The sequence below is a fragment of the Magnolia sinica genome, chromosome 5 (genome assembly GCF_029962835.1).
Source record: "Magnolia sinica isolate HGM2019 chromosome 5, MsV1, whole genome shotgun sequence".
In the NCBI taxonomy this organism is placed as follows: domain Eukaryota; kingdom Viridiplantae; phylum Streptophyta; class Magnoliopsida; order Magnoliales; family Magnoliaceae; genus Magnolia; species Magnolia sinica.
This window is the reverse complement of record NC_080577.1, coordinates 5,020,370-5,046,642: the sequence shown is the minus strand read 5'-3', so window position 1 is coordinate 5,046,642 and position 26,273 is coordinate 5,020,370. Positions and strand designations below refer to the sequence as shown.

Here is a 26,273-nt window from a genome sequence, read left to right as displayed (position 1 = left end):
GTGCTAGAACAGATCTTTTTCATCATCTAGATCATCTGGCGTAGAAATCAGGCTATCTTAATCCTCATGTGAGCTGCAGCATACAAAACAAATGGACGGCTGACAGTTTTCGTGTGTAGATTGGCTCACCTCAGGAGTGAAATCCCACCGTTAAAATCGTCCAAATTGTGTGTGGGGTCCTTTGTAGTGTGTATGTGCCATCTGATCCGCTCATCTGATTTTCCATGTTAAGATGAAGAGATTTCTCTTAAATAAGTATATTCGAGTATTCATGTGACCCACAACATGTGAATTTAGAATGAAACTGTGGCTGCACACCTATCAGGACAGGGTAGATCTCCACCACGTGGTGGTGGTTAGTCATAGTCACGCCCTCTGCTGGAATAGCTACTCACAGTCCGTAAAAGGGTAGCGGATTAGACGTTACCCGAGCAACACGTTAGCAGGTGTTTCCCTCGCCGTGTGGCCTATGCCGTCCATCAGTTATTAGGAGGGATGGGATCAATTTTAAGGTAATGATGCTGGTGTCAGTGGATTGTCTTAAGATCCGTGGGATTGCTCGTTTCCCGGGACAAGTTCACCAGATCTGTTTGGCTCGTCATGCCAATCCCAAGATATTGCCGATCGCATCCCTCCTAATACCGTGGGATCTGCCTGGCCAAATAGGCCCTTAGTGTATGATACCAAGTGGACCCCATCACATGAAACATGGTTTATCCAACCCCCATCATTAAAAACCTTCTACCGCCCACTGCAATGTTTATTTGCCATCCAAACCTGTTGATAAGGTTACCCAAAACTAGACAAAAGTAAAACAAAAATATCAAATTTTAAGTTTTTAAGGTGCCATTCAATTCATATCGTATGGTCCATTTAAGATTTGGAATTTTTAAATTTTTTAGGCCATACCCTAAAATAAGTTGGAAAAAACTGATAGATAATATGGATATATAACACACATCAAGGTGGGCCCCACTGTCAGGTAAACGCCTACTAACGTGTTACCCGGGTAGCACCTAATCTGCTACAGTATAAAAGATGAAGTTTTTGATGGGGCCCAAAGTGGGAAATCCAGCTGGATGAAACGCCATTATTCCTAATCATACGTAAGAGTTTGTCTCTTTCACATGTGGACAATTTTGACTAAAAAAAAGCTATTGAAGGTAGTTGTCATTCTGCTCTCATGACAGGATGTTATTCTTAGCTGTGAGTTGAAGAAATTAACGGTGACATGAGGCAATTCGCATGGTAGATTGAAGAGGTGAACAGATGTGTACGTGCTATTCCAGCACATACACATGATGTCAGAGTCAGAGTCATTTACCAGGTGGACCCCTCCTTGAATACATCAATGTCAACAAAGGGATGGCCCACCTGATGTGAGGTCCACTACGTATGCATAGCATGTGGACCGTGGGTCCTCTCTCTCTCTCTCTCTCTCTCTCTCTGACATGTGTCCTCTTATAAGCGGATCAGATGAATGGCCCTACCTCAGGCAGGGGCATGCTTGCAGTGGGCCCTACCCAATGAATGGCCCGATCCTTCAAATAGGTGGCAAGCTGGCTCGTGTTTTGCAATTAGCATTGGAAGCATCCCCAAGAAAAACATGTATCTCATCCGTTATGAAAGCGTCATCATTACCTATCTACCAAACGTTAAGCCAAACAAGTGAGTTGCTGGTCAAATGCAATGCCGTGCCTGGATAGTAAGGACTTTTATATTCAAATCATTATTATTTTCCGATATTTGTTTAGGCAGACATCAGGGAATAAATCAAAGGTCAGATGCAAATATAATAAACAATAAAAAAAATAAATATATTTATAATCATTATAATTTTACACTATAAAATTCCAATTTGTATTTCATAGTTAAAACAAATAATAAAAGCACATCATCATTGTGATTTGAATATTAATTAACATATTGGATAGTAAAACAAATTATAAACATTACCTATTTCATTTAATTTACTGAGGTAAATTTTTTTTTTAAAACACCATTAATGAAATTATAATCAATGTACTTTTTAATGATATTATTGTGAAAAAAATATATATATTAGCATATCTTAACAACAATTTAACATTAAAGTGATATAAAAATATAAACATTATGATTTTCCTGCCCATACTAAAATCTATGATAAAATATGAATTTTATAAGCTGTAAAGTAATTTATAATCATTGCACATTTTCTTTACATTAATATCATAATTGGTTAAACAAATAGCCCTAAACTTTTAGATTTGAAAAAACTCAGCCCATGGTTTAACAATTTAGACCCTTGGTCTATTGAATCCAATGCAGAGGACCAATCTTAACCTTTGGATTTATGGCCTACATATAAGACAAGTAAAAACAAAAATAAAAAAAATAAAAGCCTACGTTCAACTGAGAAGAAATGGTGTAACAACCCAATTTTTTGTGGGAACTAACCCCGCCGTCCATTTGCGTGTGGCCCACCTGAGTTTCAGATTAACCTCATTTTTTTTGCCTTATATTCTCTTGGCCAAGCCGGGATAATGGACGGAGTGGATTTAAATTATTGTTAGTGGGACCCACTATATCTTAAAAAATAAAAAAGAAAATAAAAATGAAAGTTATATCTTCCGCACGGCTAAACCACTTTCTCCACTTTCCTTCCGTTTTGTACGGTAATGGCCGCCAAACCCTCCCACGAAATAAAACTGCCCACATCTCCCACTCTTCCGCCTCTTTCCTCATATCCATTAAAAAGAAAGGAAAGATATAAACAAGTTTGAATCGTATCATAAAGGGAGAGTAAACCGGATAGATCAAGAGAGAGGGGGAAAGAGAAAGCTCTGTAGATCAAGAGAGAGGGAGATTAGAGCGGAGGCGGATCGTCAAACTTTAAGGTAGGTGATCTTCTCTTGAGATTTAATATTTTCAGTTAATTGTTATGTTTATTTTTTTGGAATATTATTATCAGTTGATTTTTATGTAGGAAATCCTACCTATTCATGAATTTATATTTTATTTTTATTTTTATTTTTATTATATATATATTCCTGATATTTAATGTTGAAATAATAATAATTATATATATATATTTATATATATATATAATAAAATAAATTTACCGAATAAAATAAACCAATTATCTAAGTTTATATTTTGATTTATAAATTCTATATAAAAAATAAATTTGCAAAATAAATTTATCTTTTGATTTATATTTGTGTTATCATATGCCTCATTTGCAATTTCAGAGTGTGTGCATGTCAATCGTCGTACTCCACCAGAGTATCAAATAACTCCTCATGAAAAGTAAGGAGATATATCATGAGAAACTACTTTAATGGAGAATGTTTTAAGTCCATCAAGCTGGACCACAAGTTCGGTCCACCTAGCAATAGATTTATGACATATTAAGTTCATTCAAATCCAACCCTTTCAATTCGTTTAAAACAACATGAAGAACATTTATATGAAAAATCAATCCTATATACTAGTCAGGATATCCACCAAAAATAGAAAATAACTTATAACTGTTGATAAATAGTATTATCCATTTAATGAGTGAATGTAAGTGTTTTCTTGTAAGTGATCCTAATAGTATAATAAACCTATTGAATGGGTTAGATTTTACTTGTAAATTAAAGGTTAGAAGTTATTTACTTGATGGACCGTAATGTTTCCAACCAGTTGAACTGGAGATCTTCTTATTATAATGGGACCTTGCTAGTGCAGGATAGGCGAGTATGACTACAATCTTACTCGTCTCCATATGCAGAACATAGCACACAACTGTAAGTCTGAGAAATCTACCATGCAATCCACATCTTCAACGTGCCCAGATAAATATAATAAATAAATAAATAAATAAAAGAGCACGGTCTATCCATTTTCTTAGGCACCATGAATGAATGAAAGCTAACAACGTTCCTTATTCAACTTACAAGTATGGTCCACCTATTTAGTTTAACTGCTAAATTTTCAAGCAATAGGAACATAGAAAACATGACCTCTCAGATGAATGGAATAGATATCACACACGTGTCTTGTGTGGCACATGACCCACGAGTAGGATTCAAATCCTACTCGCGCGAGTAGCTTTCCCATTTTCCATGAAAAATTGAATGGTGGGGCATTGGAGTAGCTGCATGTATTCTAGAAATCAACCAACGGCTTTGGATTTGTGCAAGTGGTCATGACCCCTCCGGCTCTGTAGTGTATACATTCATCATATACCTGCATTTTTAATTATTACTTTGGGATACACCATTTACTCGGTTTGTTGTATGGATTTATTTCCACAATCTGCCTCTTTATTAAATAATAATATCATGATAGTTTACTGCCATTTTTAATATGGTGGTGACTCCTCAACCGTCCACCATGAAATGTTGGTATGATAATCAGACTGTCCAAATTGCCGAACCAACTTTTGATGGTGGGCCACAAAAATAAAATAAATAAATAAAAATATTTGAGCTGAGAATGCGAAAGTAACCATGAATTTTAGTAGGCCCAGCCACTCAATGTGAGATTTATTACTCAAGGGTGGAGCTCGTATAGAACTTGATATTTTAACAATTTATGTACCTCATATAGAACTTGCATTATAGTGTAGAAATTGAATTTATTAAATTATTAATCATTTATTTTTGTTGATATTAGAATTGTTCATGTTATTCATGCTTATCTATTGATTAGTTAAATTGTAAAAAAAAATGTATATATGGTTGTATTAGCAAGTAGGGCGATCGTGTCCCTTGGGTGAGAGACCCTAAAGTCAGCAAGTAGGGCAATCGTGTCCCTTGGGTGAAAGACCCTAGAACCCATTGGATCCTTTGGAGTCTCCTTTGTGTACGGCGTATGAGTACAATTGTGTGCGTGGACATACGTCAGAGGTACAACTGGAGCAGTAGTTTGACCAGCTAACGTATAAATGGGTCCCTCACCATGAGGTACCAGTGCATGGGCGTTAATGCAACGTGACCATCCACTTGGATACGGTGTTGTAAGAAATAATACAAATGTTAGGAGTATTCATGGAAATATCACATGTATTGCATTTTATAATTCTGTTGTTAAATTCCATTATCTGTTTTCGATTCCTTCTTTTAAAATTGATATTATCTGAACATGTTAAATTTTGGGTAAGAAATGACCCTACTGGGCTGTTATGCTCATCCTACTAAAACAAATGCACAGGTGCAGAGCTGGAATATTACGAGCAGGCGGGTCTATACTATTAGCTTTATTTTTATTTTTATTTTTTATTTTTATCAGGTTTAGTTTTAATTCAAATCATTTTGTTATTAGGTTTAGTTTATGTTCAAATTTCGATGTAGAAAGGGTTGAATTAAATAAACATTTCAGTTGTATTTCCTTTTAGATGATGTTGAGTGTTGATTGAATTTAATTAAATCAATTGGATTGTAATTAATGTATTATATTTAACTCACACCTTGAGATTCGGGTCCCGAAGACCTTATTCGGGTACTCAAATTTCGGGGCGTGACAGCTTGGTATCAGAGCCAGGTTAGATTAAAATTGTGGACCTAGGGTTGTCTTTAGAATTAGTAACCCAAACATAAATCCCTTTACTTTTATGATAAAAAAATAGAGGTATAAATTTAGGGATCATTACATTATGTTGACATCATATATAATCTTATTTAGACTTAACACTGAACTAATAACCAAATCTGGACCTAAAGGAAGTTTTAAAGATTTTTAGCATATTACGTTAAATTGGACAGCAATAGTAGGCAGAAATTACTTAACTTACAAAAGTCATAACTAATTAATTAAAACTCCTTTTAAGTTGATTCAAAATCTCAGTCGTATATTAACAAGTATAGTTTCATTAAAAAATAATTTAAAAATATAAATATATGCTTATCCTTTACCAATATTAAGTTATGTGTATACTAGTTAGAAATCGTTTGTTTCTGTACAGACCTACTTATCCGAATTTTAAAAATTTTTGTAGACTTTGTATTAAGCTAAAATTTTATATAATTATAGTAGACTTATATATGTATCTTCATAAAAAATTTTAGATCAATCCGACACTTGTAAATACCAGAATCATTAGTAGGAATAGTAGCATAAGAATCTGAATTTTCTGCACTACAATTTTGATATATGTTATTGTCTGAATTCTCTTAATCTTCATGTATTAATATTTTATATCATCAAATCTTTCTTACAATCCAATAAATTTTCATGCTTCTATGGATGTTAAATAGTATGCATTCTATTAATGATACGCAAAATTCAATTTAGTTAGTACAACCTACCTTGGTTGTCACACACTAAGCTTATATGTTTAATTAATCGTAGATTATGGCGGATCAAAACATTGATGTCGGAGCCACATCAGGAGTTCCTGGTCCTGATACCACTGAAAATGGGTCACTTATGGGTGGAATTCTTAGGGCCATAGGTGATCTTACAGCTCTTGTGGGCTATCAGATAAGACAGACTCAAGCACAAGGTCAAACCCAAACTGTTCATGTAGCTAACGAAGGGATAGGAAGTTTATTGGAAAGGTTCAAAAGACAGAAATTGCTTGTATTTAAGGGTGGGCCTAACCTATCTGAAGCCGAAGTGTAGAAGAAACAACTTGATAAGATATTCACGGTTATAAAGTGCGATAAATACCAGAAAACAGAATTGGTTATTTACATGTTAGTAGGGGAGGCAGACCATTGGTGAGACTTAGTCATTAGGATAAACCCGAGAGTTGAAGACTGGACCTGGGACCAGTTTTGTGAGAAGTTTGACGATAAATACTTTCTTTTGTATGTGAAAAATCAAAAGGCGGGAGAATTTATGAAATTAGAACAGGGTGACATGACAGTGCGCCAATATGATGCTAAGTTCACGGAGCGCTCGCGATTTGTAACTTTTCTGGTGTCCGATGAAACCCGTAAGGCACAAAAATTTGAGAACGGTTGCAGAGCCTCTTTTCGTAGTCGGTTAGCCCCTTTCATACAGAAGACCTATGCCGAACTGTTGGAGCGTGCTTTAGCAGTGAAGAAAGACATCAACGAATATTGAAAGAATCGTGATCAAAAGAATGACATAAAGAGTGGTGCTAGAACTGCTACCTACATATCACCAGCCCAACAAGATGCAGCTAAGAGGCAGATAACAACACCGACATTGATGGCTAGACCGATAATAGCACTTCCTCCACCACGATTTTCAGGATTTTGCTATAATTGTGGACTCGAAGGCCACACTTCTCGTTTTTGTTCCAGACCACAGCGCACACAGTATCCACAAAGGTCAGGATCTTCACATCAGTCTTTCAGGCCTCCCCAGCAACAGACGCCGCCGTCTATGTCACAGCGACCTCCACTACATCCTTCTACCTCACAGCCTTCATCGAGACCACCTCAGCCATACCCACAGAGGCCGCTACAGTCATACTCGAGACCACCACAGCAAGGACCTTCATCGGTATATCAGAGACCACCTCAGCAGCCGCCGCCACAGGTTAAACCTCAGCAGTACCAGCAGTCAAGGCAGGGAGTTCAGACACCACGACCACAAGCTCAAGGCCGAGTCTACGCTCTAGTACAGTCAGGAGACACAGTACAGCCGTACGAAAATTTGGCGCAACAATACGAGGGCCCAATTCAAAGTTATGATGTTCTAGCACAGTCTGAGGATGGAGCGACCCAGACTTATGATGATGCCGCACTCTTATATGAGGATCCAGCACCGCCAACAGATGGCATTATTCAGCCCGACATCGAAGCTAGCAGCGATGTAGTCGAAGGTACCATCGTCATTTATTCATCCTTAGCTAGAGCGTTATTTGACTCTGGAGCATCGCATTCATTTATTTCTTATTGCCTTTTATGCTCGCTTGAGTTAGCTCCTACTCCCTTAGATAAAAGGTTAACGATAGCAAACCCCCTTGGTAATTCAGTGGACCTAAGTCAGATTTGTAAATCCTGTCCGATCACTATCGAGAACGTAAATTTATCAGCTAATCTCATAGTTATGCCGATGCGAGAATACGATATTATATTGGGGATGGATTGGTTATCTTTATATCGGGCAAAAATCGATTGTTTTAGGAAAATGGTCATATTAAATATCGATGGGCGAGCACCGTTACAATTTCATGGGACGCGAAGGAAGGGAGCACCGGTTAGTTTGTCAGCCATCTCGGAAGTTGAACCTCAAGGAGTGGAACAAATTTTGATTGTTAATGAATTTCCAGAAGTATTTCAAGATATCCCTGGATTACCGCCAAAGAGAGATGTGGATTTCACAATCGATCTGGTACCTGGGACTGCACCAATCTCCAGAGCACCATACCGTATGGCACCTGTTGAATTGAGGGAATTAAGAGGGCAACTTCAGCAGCTCCAAGACCAAGGCTTCATTAGGGCTAGTACGTCGCCGTGGGGTGCACCGGTATTATTTGTAAGAAAGAAGGATGGTTCTTTGAGGCTATGCATCGATTACCGTCAACTTAATAAGGCGACTATCAAGAACAGGTACCCGTTGCCGAGGATAAATGATTTATTCGATCAGTTGAAGGGAGCTAAATATTTTTCAAAGATAGACCTACGGTCTGGATATCATCAGTTGAGGATTAGAGATGATGATGTACCCAAAACTGCCTTTAGGACTCGATATGGCCATTATGAATTTCTAGTGATGCCCTTCGGACTAACGAACGCTCCAGCAGTATTTATGGACCTCATGAACAGGGTCTTCAAACCGTATTTGGACCGATTCGTGATAGTGTTCATAGATGATATTTTAATTTACTCCAAGACGCAAGAAGATCATGCTGAACACCTTCGAATAGCTCTTCAAACTCTAAAGGACAATCAGTTGTATGCCAAAGCTTCAAAATGTGACTTTTGGAAGAACGAAGTAAAGTTCTTAGGGCACGTGGTATCGGAAAAAGGAGTGTCAGTAGATCCATCAAAAGTCGAAGCAGTGTTAAATTGGGAACAGCCCACCAATGTGACAGAAGTGCGCAGTTTTCTCGGATTAGCTGGATATTATAGAAGGTTTATTGAGGGATTCTCTAAGTTAGCAAGGCCATTGACTAACTTGACCAAGAAGGGCACTTCTTTTAAATGGAATGAAAATTGCGAGTAGGCTTTCTCTAAATTAAAGAAGCGATTAATGGAAGCCCCAATAATTTCTTTACCAGCAGAAGGGAAAAGACTTGTGATATATACTGATGCATCTTATCAAGGGTTTGGATGCATGCTGATGCAAAGTAGTAAAACAATAGCATTCGCGTCAAGACAGTTGAAACCTCATGAGCAAAATTATCCCACTCACGACTTAGAGCTTGTAGCTGTAGTGTTTGCTTTCAAAATTTGGAGGCATTATCTTTATGGTGAGTAGTTTGAACTGTACTCGGATCACAAGAGTTTAAAGTATCGTTTTGATCAAAATGACCTAAATATGCGGCAAAGGAGATGGATGGAATTCTTGAAGGATTATCATTTCGATATTTGCTATCATCCAGGCAAGGCGAATGTTGTAGCTGACGCATTAAGCAGGAAGGCGCGCAAGCTGGTGGCAAGTTTAATGATTAAAGAATGGGAGATGCTTGATATAGTTAAAGATTTTGAAGTCAGACTACGTATCGATGAACCTCGGGCTTATATCAGTAATTTTGTGGTGCAACCCACTCTGGTTAGTAATTTCTAAATTATCCATTTATATTAACCCTTTAATTCTTATATTAGGATGTAGTTATTCAGAACTTTCTTTTCTAGGTGCGACGAATAATAGAAGCGCAGAAGAATGATGTATGGCTACAAGAGAAAATAATAGAAGTAGCGGGAAAGGACAACTTAGAGTGGCGAGTAGGCTCTGATGGTGGGGTTAGATTTCAAGAGAGGTTATGTGTTCCAGATATATCTGAATTAAGGCAAGAAATCTTAGATGAGGCGCACCGCACAAAATTCACCATCCACCCAGGAGGAACCAAGATGTACCGTGACGTACGACGTCAATATTGGTGGAGTAATATGAAGAGGGAGATAGCCAACTATGTTGCGAAGTGTCTTACTTGTCAGCAGGTTAAAGCAGAACATCAGAAGCCGTCGGGACTTTTGCAACCATTACAGGTCACAGAGTGGAAGTGGGAGCACATATCGATGGACTTTATTGTCGGACTACCGAAAACAAGCCGTCATCATGATGCGATATGGGTGATCGTAGATCGACTAACAAAGTCAGCACACTTTCTTCCTATACGTATTTCTTCGTCCCTAGATGACTTAAGCAAGCAGTATATCAAGGAGATTGTTAGGCTTCACGGCATCCCTGTGTCCATTGTATCTGATCGAGACCCCAGGTTTACATCACGCTTTTGGAAGAGTCTTCAGAAGGCCTTGGGAACGACGCTAGATTATAGCACGGCTTTTCATCCGCAGACTGACGGACAAACGGAGCGGGTAAATCAAATCCTCGAAGACATGCTTCGCAGCTGCATTCTCGACTTCAAGGGAAATTGGGATGACCACCTCTATTTAGTAGAATTCGCCTACAACAATAGTTTCCAATCCAGTATTGGCATGGCACCATTTGAAGATTTATACGGAAGACCCTGCAGATCACCAAGTTGTTGGACCGAAGTAGGTGAAAGAACATTGTTGGGACCGGAACTAGTGCAAGAGACATCCGAGAAGATTTCCATCATCAAAGAACGTATACGTACTGCTCAGAGTCGCCAGAAGAGCTACGCCGACAATCGCCGAAAGAACTTGGAGTTCGCTATTGGAGACCATGTGTTCCTTAAGGTATCCCCGATGAAAGGAGTTACGCGATTTGGGAAGAAAGGAAAATTGGCACCACGTTACATTGGACCATTCGAGATCTTGCAGAGAGTAGGCCTCGTAGCCTACAGACTAGCCTTACCTCCTCAACTTTTTGGCGTCCACGACGTATTTCATGTATCTATGCTTCGGAAGTACGAAAGAGATGCATCGCATATCATTGACTGGGAGCCGCTGGAAATCCGTGAGGATGTTTCATACATAAAGCAACCGATTCGCATCCTCGACAGGAAGGAGCAAGTACTTCGAACAAGATCAATACCACTCGTGAAGGTTCAGTGGAGGCATCATGGCATGGACGAAGCTTCGTGGGAGCGAGAGGATGAAATCCGAGAGAAGTACCCTCATCTCTTCATATGATAGGTATATTAAATTTCGAGGACGAAATTTTTGTTAAGGGGGGTAGAATGTAACAACCCAATTTTTTGTGGGAACTAACCCCGCCGTCCATTTGCGTGTGGCCCACCTGAGTTTCAGATTAACCTCATTTTTTTTGCCTTATATTCTCTTGGCCAAGCCGGGATAATGGACGGAGTGGATTTAAATTATTGTTAGTGGGACCCACTATATCTTAAAAATTAAAAAGAAAATAAAAATGAAAGTTATATCTTCCGCACGGCTAAACCACTTTCTCCACTTTCCTTCCGTTTTGTACGGTAATGGCCGCCAAACCCTCCCACGAAATGAAACTGCCCACATCTCCCACTCTTCCGCCTCTTTCCTCATATCCATTAAAAAGAAAGGAAAGATATAAACAAGTTTGAATCGTATCATAAAGGGAGAGTAAACCGGATAGATCAAGAGAGAGGGGGAAAGAGAAAGCTCTGTAGATCAAGAGAGAGGGAGATTAGAGCGGAGGCGGATCGTCAAACTTTAAGGTAGGTGATCTTCTCTTGAGATTTAATATTTTCAGTTAATTATTATGTTTATTTTTTTTGGAATATTATTATCAGTTGATTTTTATGTAGGAAATCCTACCTATTCATGAATTTATATTTTATTTTTATTTTTATTTTTATTATATATATATTCCTGATATTTAATGTTGAAATAATAATAATTATATATATATATTTATATATATATATAATAAAATAAATTTACCGAATAAAATAAACCAATTATCTAAGTTTATATTTTGATTTATAAATTCTATATAAAAAATAAATTTGCAAAATAAATTTATATTTTGATTTATATTTGTGTTATCATATGCCTCATTTGCAATTTCAGAGTGTGTGCATGTCAATCGTCGTACTCCACCAGAGTATCAAATAACTCCTCATGAAAAGTAAGGAGATATATCATGAGAAACTACTTTAATGGAGAATGTTTTAAGTCCATCAAGCTGGACCACAAGTTCGGTCCACCTAGCAATAGATTTATGACATATTAAGTTCATTCAAATCCAACCCTTTCAATTCGTTTAAAACAACATGAAGAACATTTATATGAAAAATCAATCCTATATACTAGTCAGGATATCCACCAAAAATAGAAAATAACTTATAACTGTTGATAAATAGTATTATCCATTTAATGAGTGAATGTAAGTGTTTTCTTGTAAGTGATCCTAATAGTATAATAAACCTATTGAATGGGTTAGATTTTACTTGTAAATTAAAGGTTAGAAGTTATTTACTTGATGGACCGTAATGTTTCCAACCAGTTGAACTGGAGATCTTCTTATTATAATGGGACCTTGCTAGTGCAGGATAGGCGAGTATGACTACAATCTTACTCGTCTCCATATGCAGAACATAGCACACAACTGTAAGTCTGAGAAATCTACCATGCAATCCACATCTTCAACGTGCCCAGATAAATATAATAAATAAATAAATAAATAAAAGAGCACGGTCTATCCATTTTCTTAGGCACCATGAATGAATGAAAGCTAACAACGTTCCTTATTCAACTTACAAGTATGGTCCACCTATTTAGTTTAACTGCTAAATTTTCAAGCAATAGGAACATAGAAAACATGACCTCTCAGATGAATGGAATAGATATCACACACGTGTCTTGTGTGGCACATGACCCACGAGTAGGATTCAAATCCTACTCGCGCGAGTAGCTTTCCCATTTTCCATGAAAAATTGAATGGTGGGGCATTGGAGTAGCTGCATGTATTCTAGAAATCAACCAACGGCTTTGGATTTGTGCAAGTGGTCATGACCCCTCCGGCTCTGTAGTGTATACATTCATCATATACCTGCATTTTTAATTATTACTTTGGGATACACCATTTACTCAGTTTGTTGTATGGATTTATTTCCACAATCTGCCTCTTTATTAAATAATAGTATCATGATAGTTTACTGCCATTTTTAATATGGTGGTGACTCCTCAACCGTCCACCATGAAATGTTGGTATGATAATCAGACTGTCCAAATTGCCGAACCAACTTTTGATGGTGGGCCACAAAAATAAAATAAATAAATAAAAATATTTGAGCTGAGAATGCGAAAGTAACCATGAATTTTAGTAGGCCCAGCCACTCAATGTGAGATTTATTACTCAAGGGTGGAGCTCGTATAGAACTTGATATTTTAACAATTTATGTACCTCATATAGAACTTGCATTATAGTGTAGAAATTGAATTTATTAAATTATTAATCATTTATTTTTGTTGATATTAGAATTGTTCATGTTATTCATGCTTATCTATTGATTAGTTAAATTGTAAAAAAATAAAATAAAATGTATATATGGTTGTATTAGCAAGTAGGGCGATCGTGTCCCTTGGGTGAGAGACCCTAAAGTCAGCAAGTAGGGCAATCGTGTCCCTTGGGTGAAAGACCCTAGAACCCATTGGATCCTTTGGAGTCTCCTTTGTGTACGGCGTATGAGTACAATTGTGTGCGTGGACATACGTCAGGAGTACAACTGGAGCAGTAGTCTGACCAGCTAACGTATAAATGGGTCCCTCACCATGAGGTACCAGTGCATGGGCGTTAATGCAACGTGACCATCCACTTGGATACGGTGTTGTAAGAAATAATACAAATGTTAGGAGTATTCATGGAAATATCACATGTATTGCATTTTATAATTCTGTTGTTAAATTCCATTATCTGTTTTCGATTCCTTCTTTTAAAATTGATATTATCTGAACATGTTAAATTTTGGGTAAGAAATGACCCTACTGGGCTGTTATGCTCATCCTACTAAAACAAATGCACAGGTGCAGAGCTGGAATATTACGAGCAGGCGGGTCTATACTATTAGCTTTATTTTTATTTTTATTTTTTATTTTTATCAGGTTTAGTTTTAATTCAAATCATTTTGTTATTAGGTTTAGTTTATGTTCAAATTTCGATGTAGAAAGGGTTGAATTAAATAAACATTTCAGTTGTATTTCCTTTTAGATGATGTTGAGTGTTGATTGAATTTAATTAAATCAATTGGATTGTAATTAATGTATTATATTTAACTCACACCTTGAGATTCGGGTCCCGAAGACCTTATTCGGGTACTCAAATTTCGGGGCGTGACAAATGGAGACAGGATTAGCAACAGGAATCTTCTAGCATGGTATATTTTATGGGCAAGGTTCATTTACGGTGGAAGGCCATAAGTCAATGTATTCGTGCAAAGGAACATGATGCCATCCTACCTATATTTATAATCCATGAAAGGCTCAAACTCATTCCATGGGACTCGGTGCCTCAACCTTTAGATGGTATGGTCCCTTCATACCTCTCTCTCTCTCTCTCTCTCTCTCTCTCTCTATGCCCTGTTATGAGCCAATTAGATGAGTGGCCCCACCCTCAGGCAGGGGCATGTGTCCGAGCCCCACCCAATGAATGGCCTAATCCCTTGAAATATGTGGCAGGATGGCTTTTGTTCTACAATTCACCTAAGAAGTTTCCTAAAGAAAAACATGTTAAGTCACTGACTTGGGGTTGTTTGTTGTGAGAATAACTTTGGTAATATAAAGGAAATGTGTCCCGATTGCCTTTTTACCAATGCCAAACCAAATGAGTGAGTTGTTAGCCAAATGCAAAATACATTGAGTTAGTGACATTCACACTAGTGTAATTTCCCTTTCTATAGATAGCTCCTCCCGTGACTTAAACATAGGATAGGTGTTGGCTCGGAGTACCAATTATTAAGAACTTGGCAAATAGGCCAAAAGTCTATCGACTATGATTGAATGTCTATTGTAACCATCTTATCTTTATCTACTTGTATATTGTTGATGTAAAAATCTGATAAGTCTTCTTCCGTTCATTCACCTGCACAAGAAATAGACAAAGGAGACCCTGGCTGGAACCAGGGACCCTCCGATGCTAAATTTAGGGACAAGATCGTGTAAGAGGGTTTCTAGGAGAGTTTTTGCGTACCTTTCATCTTAGAAATTTCTAGTGTTTATAGGAATGGGAGGATCTCATCGTGCCAAGATTTTTCTCCTGATATCTTGGGGATTCAGCATCAATCCGTTTTAAGACTCCAGCCGATTCCGAAATCTTTGAGATCGGGGATTCTTTTACTAGATTTTCGGGAAGGTATTTTGAAAAAGTGTTTTACTTTACACCGTCTCTACCTTGCTCAGATCGGGCTCGGCCGACTCTACTGGTGAGTAAGTCTCAGTCGACTATAAAGGGTAAAGTTACTTGCCTTCTGTCAGATGAGATGAAACTAATTCGTAATCAGTGTACTTTCTTAATCCAATAGCCAACTCTATAACTGACCTAAAGATGGGTCAGTCTTATGGTTGGTCAGGTGACTTTTGAGCTTTAGGCCTTAATGGGCCTCTTTGGACGTTGTTGCCTCATTTTCCTAGTCAATTTTATGCGTCTCATAGATTCTGCCTTATGGCTCTGAACTTTATAAGTCTCGATCAGGATTCATTTCCTATAATCCGAGCTAAGTCTCTCCTTTAGGCATTTGGTATCCTTGCCTCGGTCGGGCTTATTACCTCAGGATCTCGGGCGATGTCTATAGAGTTAGTCCATTCCATAGTTGAGTCCCTGGACTTGTCCTATTTTACCCCAACATATATGTTTATATATCTCAATAAAATAAGTACCCTGTAAATTATTTTATCTACTTTTCACTCTTGATTACAAATATATTTGTAATTATTACAATTTTAAATTATAAAATGCCAATTCATCGTGTATGTTGTAGTTAAAACAAAGAATGGTCAAATACAAATCACATGATCAGATAATATTAAGTAAATTGTAAAACCATTTTCTTTCATTCATTGAGGTAATTAAAAAAGACAATATATCCTTCAAGGAATTATAATTATTGTATTTTTTTCATAATATTATTGTAAAAGTCACGAATACATTAGTATATTTTAATAATAATTTAAAATTAAAATATATAAAAATGTAATCATTATGATTTTATTATGGATAAACCATAATAGAAATAGTGGTAAAATGGATTCCAACCAATGACTCAGTGGTGAGTGGATTGCATTTCAACCAATGAAGAGAGAAAAAAATTGTAATTATTATATACATGAATAATCATAATCTATGGATTTGCAGCCTACATTAAAGAAAACTAATAATAAAAATAAAACAAAAGTCCACATTCGATGGAGAATAAAAGGACCCAAAATTAGTAGCTGGAATGTCCCAGCCTGGGATATTTCACGGGTAGGGCAGGGTTCATTTATGGTGGAAGGCGATGAGTCAATGGTTTGGATTAATGAACCATGGTCCCACTAGTCAGATTTTAAGACAGTGCAAAGGCATGGGATGTAGATTTCCTGTGAAAGCCTTGTACAAGATGCTCCTACGTTGAGAACCTAAGTGTGGCCACCATGATGTTTGTGAGAAATCTACCTCGTCAAGCTGTTTTGCATCCTAATTTTAGGACATGTGACCAAAAAATGAACTGAATCCAAGACTCAAGTGTGCTATGTGAGAGGAAGCCATGAGGATTGAACATCCACTGTTAAAACATCTGTGGCCATAAAGGTCTGAATTTGGATCCTTACCTTGCCATGGACAACGATTTCTTGTTCTCTTGCATTGTGTAATCACTTTCGCTGTCAACGTTGCGGCATTAAATGCTGTCTCGGGTTACGCGGTTCAATCGCTTTGCAACAAACAGTAAATGACTGTTTGGGCAATCAAGGATCCACACTCAACTTTTTCATGTTCCCCGTTCATCTTAGTGGGGAATGACCTTATAAACAGTTTGTATGGCATGTTAGTATCAAGGCAGGGCTTGAGAAGGTCTCAGTAGACAGTAATTGGCGTTTCTTTTCTCAATTTTACATCTGGTACGGCTCACTTGAATCTTGGATCCGGCTCAATTTAGATCTTCTATCATAAATTGAGCTCTTAAAATGAATGGGCCATGAAGATTTCTCGTAAACATTATGATGCCCCACCTAGATTTCCAGCGCAAGAACTTCATCAGCGTCCCAAGAGGAGTGCACTGCCTATCCTACTTATATTTATCATCCCAAGCTATTGAAGAGCTGGAATTCATTCCATGAGGCTTCGTGCCTCTACTGTTAATCAGAGGGTATGGTCCCATCAACCTGCCCCAAGAAAATTCAACTCAAATGAAAGGGCAAATATCTCCTGACCGCATACGAAGTCAAGTTGTCTTAATGCATGATTTGATGGGAGTGGTACGCCGTTATAAATGTGGTAGATCAACCACACGTACTGTAAATGCACTGGTGGGCCAGACCCAAAGTTCGTTGAACCTAGATACAATCACAACTATCCCATCCACGGATCTTCACCCGTTTTCATTTTAACCATTTGCTCCTAGGACACGGATTGTACGGTCAGGATCGTCCAATGGCCTACTCACAATTAAGCCTTTTTGTGTGAATGGTCAAGATTGATGGCGTATGGCACAACTCACAACACCACCAATCAAATGGATACTTGCATGGAAACTGGCCCACCCTTATCTGGTCCACTGTACACGTGTAGGGTGATCGGCGCTTTAAATCCGGGTAGACACAACATGCGTAGGACATAGCCCAAAATGGCAGACAGTTGAACGAAACTAGCTCTGGCAACAAAAATGGGAGAGCAAATTACGTGCAGCCCCGGCCACACTCACGACGGTGTGGGCGTTACTGTGGGGCCCACCTTGATGTGTATATTCAATATCCATGCCATCCATCCGTTTTTCCAGATAAATTTATAGGATAAACCTAAAAATGAAGCAGATCCATCCATCCATTTTCCCAGATCAATTTATAAGATGAGCCTAAAAATGAAGCAGATCCATCCACCTTGATGCATATATTCAATATCCATGCCATCCATCTGTTTTTCCGTATCAAACATTCCTGCTTGATGAATCAATACAAACATATGAGTAGTTGAAATAAAAAGACTTAAAAACCCCCAAATGGGCCCCATGATGATTACATCTAATAAAAACCAGCCACACGTATATACAAGATTCGCAATATCGCAATTAAAGGGAGCTTATGTCATAATTAATGCAGATTACATATTCATTAACTATGAATAAACCCTCATTCCCAAATCCAAGAGAACTCGACCGAGTACACTATTCTTAAACTCGCACCACACACGTGTAGCGTGTCACAAGCGTGTTACATACAAGCCACTCATCAGATGGGCCTATCACTAGAGGGAAATAGTCAAGAGAAAATGACTAATAATCCGAATCCAACCAACAATTGTGTCAGATCTGCCCGATTAGCAGATTGGGTCTTGCACTCGTGTCGCACGCGCACCCGAGAAACGAGTAGCAAAAAAGAAAAAGTACTTTATCCCTTCACATATTCAACGCTATTTAAACGGCCACGTGGCATGCGATGATTGGAAAAACGTACGGTTGAGGAGGGCGCATCAGTTCTTCAATTTTCTCGTTCTCCAAGGAAGCACCTGCTTAAAGCTCCCGTATATGCTTGCCTGCATGGAATATATGACAGAGTATCATCACCAAATCATCTGACATTCATCAGGGTGGGCCAACTACAGCATAGGTGGCGATCACCTCAAATTAAAAACCGTCCAAATAGTCGGACCTGCCGTAGACAGTGCACAAGATCCACTGATTACGCTGAATGGATCATCTTGACCATTGATTTGTGAACTTGAATGTTAACGGTCAGGTTTCGTTTTACAATGGTCTACACGTCCATTCGTGAATATATCTAAATGCCAATGTGAGTGATGGATTATTTCCCTGACCGTGGGGCCCACCTTGATGTATGTGTTGTATATCCAAGCCGTCCATCAGTTTTTTCAGTTCATTTGAGAGCATGGTCCAAAAAATGAAGCAGATCAAAATCTCAAGTGGGCCACTGAGACTTGAATCTGCTTCATTTTTTGGGACCATGCGCTAAAATGAGCTGAAAAAACGGATGGACGGCGTAGATATACGACACATAATCAAGGTGGGCCCTGCGTCAGGGCCTCACCCACTAAGCTGTTACCCCGGCCTCACCTAATCCGCTCCCTTTTAGAAGAGACAAAAAGAGGAACGAGGCTGCCATAAGCTTCCACTAAAACGAGACAACGAGCCACATGCATTGTCGATGAAGACCAATCCAAACTGTTAAAAGCGATGGCCAGGAAAGCGGATGCGTGAAAACGGAGGAGGAATTATGGAGTATCCGTTCCTTTGATTAGGCATAAGAAACCAAACATGTGGGGCCTAGTTAAGTTGACCTGAGCGGTCTGATTCGGTGGGCCCCGACATGGACGAGGATGCCCAGAAAGGTCTCCAGATTGGATGATCTGGACCATTGTTACAAAAAACCTATAAGACTTTTGGGGGAACAGAAAAACAACTAAAACCGTTTGAGAGAATTTTTAAAAGATTAATTTTCCAAATATTTTTTTCGTGGCCGGAATAAAAAAGGCAAGTAATTTAATACTCCGGCAGCAAGTAACGGTTGATACGCAGGCACTTGGAAACTGCACACGTGGCACGTTCAACTTGAACAATTCGAACGTCCAAATATCCGTCCCATAACTTGACCAATTTCTCAGTTCAAGTTGGTTTAATATTCATGTAAAACTAGGCCCATAACTTGACCAATTCAATAGAATTGTCAGTGCCTGCGTATCATCTATCACAATCTGACAGAGTATCAAAGTTTTCATCAATAAACTCACTGGGTCCCATATGCTGAGTCGTCTGATGATCGGAACCATCCACGTTGTGGGAACTATACTATACTGACCACCGTTGGAAATGTACGCTGAACAGATAATTTTAGCCATCACCATATGAACATAAATTCAGACACAATGAAAGGAATATTTTCGATGGCTGGCATTCAGATTTAAAAATCGAAGGTTAGGATCATCAATGAAGAGTGATTCTAAAATAATATGGACGGTTAAAAGCATTGGACCACCTTAGTATGTGGCCCCAATGGGTTGCCAAACACGCTGGATCCCGAGGCTGTGCACGTGTACAGAATGCTTACACGCGTACAACAAGTGGATCTCTCTGGACATGTAGTAGGTGTATATGGTTCACCAAAAAGAGAAGGAAGAAGAGAAGCGTATCCAACGTCCAGCGACTCCAGACAGAGACAAGGAATAACAAACGGACACAGGGCCATTTGGGGTGGGCCCCAGTGGATAGCTATAACCACCCTAACAACCAGTTCAGATGCACGCGCCATTGTGTGATTCATGTAAGCTCCAGGCTGTTTTAACAAGATCCAACGGTCCAAGTTCCATGCACCAGGTGGCCCACCTGGGTGAGTGGATCAGACTGATTTTTAGGCCAGTCTGCATATGGAGTGTCCGACCCTGGTAAGCAGCCTGGATTTCTCACACGTGCACATCTCACCCCATTGAGTGAGATTGTCAATACATCTCTCGCTAACCTTTATCCATCCACCACAGCAGGGCCCACAAGATGAACAGTCAACTCGAATACATTTGAACAGGCAATAAGACGGTAAAATCACGTGGGAAGCCTTGCGTAACCACACAAGAAGCAAAAGTCAGATCCGCACACTTGTGCAAGATCCGACCTATCCATCAGGTGGGCCACGGTTTACGAATCAAACAAACGGCTATAACAGTTTTCCTCTGTTGTTTTTTTTTTTTTGTTTACTATGCCCCTTGAATTAAACGACCTAATTTTCAGTTCACGCTATCTAAACAGTGTGGCCCACCTAACAGAAACTAGGACATGTCACACGTGCATGCCACATTGGCACGTGTGCTTGCGCGTGGGTCCAGTTAAATTATTATTAAAAAAAAAAAAAGAATAGAAGAAAATTCACAAAGATATTACGAGTTTAAAAAAGAAAAGCAGGGAGTTAGTGTGGACGGTTTTCATTAAAATAAAAAATGAAACCCTAATGATAATATTTTTCATTCAAAAACAGTTAATTTAGGAATCGAAATCGCCCACCATATACCACCTTTTCCAAAATAGCAACAATTATATATATATATATATATCACGAAGCGGATTGCGTAGTGAGTAAGCCTAGTGAGTAAACTCTGTGGGGTCCATCATAATTTATGTTTTTTATCGGCTTCGTCCATCCATTTTCCCATATTATTTTAGGCCCTGAGACAAAAAATGAAGCATTACAACGATCAAATGGACCACACCACAGGAAAAAGTTGGCTTAAACTTCTACCATTGAAAATTTCTTAGGGGACACAGAAGTTCTGGATGAAGCCTACATTTGTGTTTTCCGTTCATCCATGTCTGTATGATCTTATGAACAGGTTGGATGACAAATAAACATCAATGTGGGACATAGAAAGGTTTCAACGGTGGAAATCATTATCTCCACTGTTTCCTATGGTATGATTCACTTGATCTTTATATATTCTTCAATTTGGGGCTCAACCCCTTAAATTAGATGGAAAAACGGATGGACGGCGTGGATAGACCACATACATTCAAGGTGGGCCCAACTGAGTTTACTCAGTACGATAAGAGTGTACTGAGTCACTCAGTACGCAATCCTATTTCATTATATCAACCCACGTGTTAATGCGCAACGAAAACGCATCTATTACTTTCCCACGGACAATGGGGCGTTACTTTTGCTGACGTGCACGGAACATGTGGAATGGATGAGATCCACCCCATCCATCACTTGATCCACCCTGCGTTTTTAGTGGTTGCAAAACATCAGGACCGTTCAACCCTTAGCAGGGTTACACCACAGGAAACAATTGAGATGGGGAGTTGCACCATTAAATTCGTCGAAATTATGTGTCGGCTCCACCGTCACTTTTATATGCCATCCAATCCATTCATCTGAAGCGGCACACCAGGATGAATAGATTCTATGAAAATTAGGATTTATAAGACTCATGTGGGCCATACAACGTGAATTTAGAGTTTTAATCCTGATTTTACACCATTACGTCTGGTGTGTTCCATCTAAGTATTGGATTGAATGAATTCTAAATCCTACAGCGAAAACTGGACGGTGCATCTGATGGACGGTGTGGATCTGATGCATGTTTGTCCCACTTGCCGATATTTCAGTGCCGGTCAGACTCTTGGCGTGCGTAGGAAAGTTTGGCAAGTTCAGTCCTTGGGAGGAGAACAGGACAGCACTTCTTTTCCAGCTTTCCTATCCCGTGAGGAGAAAAGTGGGTGTATTGGTCTACTCTCATAAGTATGAAACTGGGCGTACGAATGAAAAAGGAGGGTGCAATTATCAGAGCACTAGTCTCAGAAACTACTTCTGAGTGCGTATTGTCAACCAAAGCTTATCCATGATATATTGATATGATACGAGTGATAATGATGATGTGAAATGTAAAGGGGATGCTAATTTCAAAAGCGTGCGGCAGCCCTGACCATCCACACGCACGTGCTACCACAGAACACGTACGCCAGATCAGAATCAGATCTTTCCATCACGTGGTCTACACTACACGGTTTAGATTTTCTGGCCATTTCACACCTCAGGCGTGCCATATCTGATATCACACACGGCAAATGGACGGATGGAATATGTTGTAACCGTCCGTTTACTGTCCAGTGTGACCCATCCGAGGAATAAAGCAGCCTGCCGATGAAAAGCTCTGATCGTAAACACGCGTTCCATATTAGCACGTGTTCCTTCGTGTATAAGGTATATGGGCAGGATCTCCAGCCGTGTGGCATTAGCAAACCTCCGTAAAGTTAGTAGAATATCGTCCAGGTTTTCAGTTCGTACGAGTGGAGCCATGATCCAGTGATCCAAACCGTTCAAAGGATAAAATCCTCGAGAAGGTAAAACAATCAAAACGTCGGTCCGACATGGATGGCTGAAAAATAATCCACTGTATAGATTCAACCGATAGAAAGCTTTTGCCCATCTTGAAAATCTAGAATTGCCCAATCTGAGAGAAATTGGTGTACACGTAATCCGTGTTGAGGCCAATCGGATCAACGGTTTGGATCGTTGATAAATGGGCCCCACTAGTACAAACTGAAAGATAAGTGCATCTGACTTACCCAAAAGTGAGTGGTGGTGGGGCTGGAAACATTCAACAAGCTCCGGTTCCTTCTAAACCTCGTGATCTTCACCTTTGGATTCTCATATCTCTCACCAAAAGAAGAAGATGACGATGGAGATGAGGACAGCACAACAGAACCATCTACATCACCGTTCATCATCCCTGGCCCACCCTTCACCTTCCCCACCCTCTTCCCCCAAAACCCCACCCCCCTCTCCTTCTCTTTCCTTCGAACGGTCCCAAGCTGGGCCTCCTCAGGGCTGATGCTCCTGTGACTACCGCCCTTGAACGAACGGCGCAGATGTGCCTCTCTGAAGGAAGAGCAGGAGACGGACCGGCCCACGTACGGTCCTTCCAGTACAGTCGTTGGGGAGGGCAAACTGGTAATTATCATCTCGGTCAGGAGCCTTGGTGGAAGATCCAAGCACCTTGCGCTGGCTGGTTTGGAGTCGCAGGTTCGGGGCCTTCCCGGCGCCTCTTCCCATACGAATGGGACCGAGGCTGAAGGCCGGAACGGCGGAGTCAGCATGCCTGCAGGCTCGGTTGGTTGCCTCGGGAGGGAATAGAAGGACAGCTTAGGTGAGCTTGGCTCGGGGTCTGGCTCGGTTCCCATGCCTGCCTGCCTCTCTTCCTCTATGCATGCAGTGACTCGCTATGTGTGTTATATATAGATAGGCCTGGGCAGGATTCGTATTTGTATAGTGATAGTTCACCACCGTTTTGTTCTAACGTCATTCTCACGTTTAGGTTAGGCTGCGACCCGGTTCGGGCCCGGACCCGAAATTACTTGGAACTAACGTCATTGTCGAGCTCGCCGAGTTTAGTAGTTGGCCATTCTATTTCAGGCCCCAGCCGCCCATTGACAGCTTAAATCTAGGACTGGTTCAGGTCGAGTAGGACTCAGCCCGAGCCCAACCCATTTAGTAAAGCCGAGTTATTGAAAGCCCGAACCCAACCTGGGACCCATTACCCACTGGCCCAACCAAACCCATTTAAGATTCATCAAGCAAACCCAATTAAGATTCATGAAGCCAAAACCTAACTCCACTAAATTCGTCTAGTAATAGTTGAGTACGGCTGGACTGACTTAACACAGCCTAGCACAATGGCACTAGGGTTTAAGATAGAATATGGGACTAAAGGTATGTCCCACCGTGCCTAATTAGCATAGGCATACACACAAACGTACATTATCTATACTCATTGCCTATTAATTTTATTGCATTTGGGGCTAGGTTAGGTGAGTCTAGTCATCTGGGCCAACCCATTGATTAGCTTTATGGGCAGGTTTTTTTGATAGGAGTCTACCTAGGTCTGACCCATTTTCTTAAAATGGTTACATTTTTTTTAACCCGTGCTCAACACAGTACCAATTTAGCTTAGCCCAAACCTAAGGAGTTTGGGCAATTGGGAGAAGACCAGGTGCAGGCCTTACCACGGGACCTACCTTAATGTATGCATTTAGCACTGTAGATGCTCCCTTTCCATGCTTTTTTTTTTTAGATGGCTAAAAACTTATGTTACCAAAGTAAATTTTTAAGATACGAAAAAAAGATTCCGGACAACAACATTTTTAGTTTTAGAATAAAGTAGTTGAAAAAAGTAAGAGTATTTTCATCTTTATTAATTTATCTTTACAAGTAAAGGTCCAGATTGATAAGGTAGGTTTTGCTTAGGTCGAATAAAAAAAAGGTGAATGCTATGTTAGCTTCATGGTAAAAAAGTACCCTTTTATATTCTCTCTTTTATTTTGGCAAATCATTTTAGGGCTAGAGTCCATAAATGAAGAAGAACCGAATATTAGGTGGACTGTACTATAAGAAATAATGGTGATCAAGTGCCTTCACATTAAAAACTTTATAGGGCCTACTGTAATATTTATTTTCCACCGACCGTTGATAAGGTCATAAAAAGTTACATGAATAGAAAAAACAAATATCTGATTAATCCAAAACTTTTGCAGCCCATAGAAATATTTTAATGGCCAATCACCATTGTTTCCTTTGGTATGATCCACCAATATTTGGATTTTCTTCGTTTTTGAGCTATTGCCCTAAAATGAATACATACATCATGGTGGGCACCATGGTAAGGGCTGCACCTAATCAGGTCCCAGATAAATTGACCTGCGGGCCGACATGACCGATTGCCACCTTGGTTAAATGGGCATGTTCCAGGGTTCCGGACAGACCGGAAGTAGATTTTGCAAAATAAGGCTGGACCCGATCCTTTACTAATTCGGGTCCAAAACACGCTCTCTGGCTCTGCTGCAGGTATCCATCAAAAGCCCAAGCCCAACTAGCTGCCAGTCGATGTTTGCAGCACACAATCGTGTCAATCCAAACCGTTCGAATCATGGGAAGACTTGTGGACGGAGAATCTTCGAAATTGTTTCATCCTGACCATCCAATCAGTTGCTATCAATTAGACGGTTGAAATCAAAATAGTAAGTGGTCCAAAATCTACAAGAGAATTTGATGGATGACTAAGATTATTTGATTGTGGAATTTAAGGTTACGCTCCATCTACAAGAGAACCCACGATTTTAACGGTCAGGATTTACTTACAAGCAGGCCGCGTGGATGTACACCACTAGAAAATTGAGTAGACGACCGAGGGGAGTGAATGTGACTGACGCTCCCATGCGCCTTCATTCACGAGAAAGGCCGAAGTCTTTTCAGTTGTTTTCATTTTTCTTCTTCAGAAAAACTTATATACTCTGGCAGAGTACGAGGGATGATACGCAGGCATTTAGAAAATGCTTAGATTTTGCATAAGTGGCATGCATAAGTTCTAAAAATTAAACCATTAAAATTGTGGGTCCCACCCTAGATGCATGATGAACCAAAAATTCTGTTTATTTGACTATCTTACTATTGGATTGATGGACATTGACTGTACGGTTAAGAAAGAAAATATCTAATGGCCATGAGTCAAATAATCATCAACAAAGCAAAGGTTACCATTTATCCGTGGGATCCCAAATATAGTAGGTGTAAATTGAGATCATGTATGCCTCGTGTAAAATTTGTGAGTACCCGCGT

At 39.5% G+C, this 26,273-nt stretch overlaps 1 protein-coding gene and 1 long non-coding RNA gene across 2 annotated transcripts; one reads left to right on the top strand and one right to left on the bottom strand.

Annotated features, from left to right (window-relative positions):
• Positions 1-18,150: 18,150 nt before the first annotated feature.
• Positions 18,151-23,886, bottom strand: LOC131245213 (uncharacterized protein At4g00950-like). The gene is made up of 2 exons (XM_058244519.1): positions 23,228-23,886; positions 18,151-18,693 (listed from the first exon to the last, which is right to left on the bottom strand). Exons 1-2 carry the CDS (start codon positions 23,840-23,842, stop codon positions 18,631-18,633), a joined length of 678 nt encoding a protein of 225 aa, XP_058100502.1. The 5' UTR covers positions 23,843-23,886; the 3' UTR covers positions 18,151-18,630.
• On the top strand, positions 18,698-19,561 carry LOC131245214 (uncharacterized). Its single transcript, XR_009170801.1, has 2 exons — positions 18,698-18,802; positions 19,025-19,561. It is a non-coding gene; the product is annotated as an uncharacterized LOC131245214 (long non-coding RNA).
• Positions 23,887-26,273: the final 2,387 nt, after the last annotated feature.

Coding starts and splice junctions, on each gene's coding strand:
- LOC131245213 (XM_058244519.1), bottom strand. CDS start 23,842: ATGGGAACCGAGCCAGACCCCGAGCCAAGCTCACCTAAGCTGTCCTTC. Junction 18,694..23,227: donor CCACCACCACTCACTTTTGG/GTAAGTCAGATG, acceptor TATTCCATGCAG/GCAAGCATATACGGGAGCTT.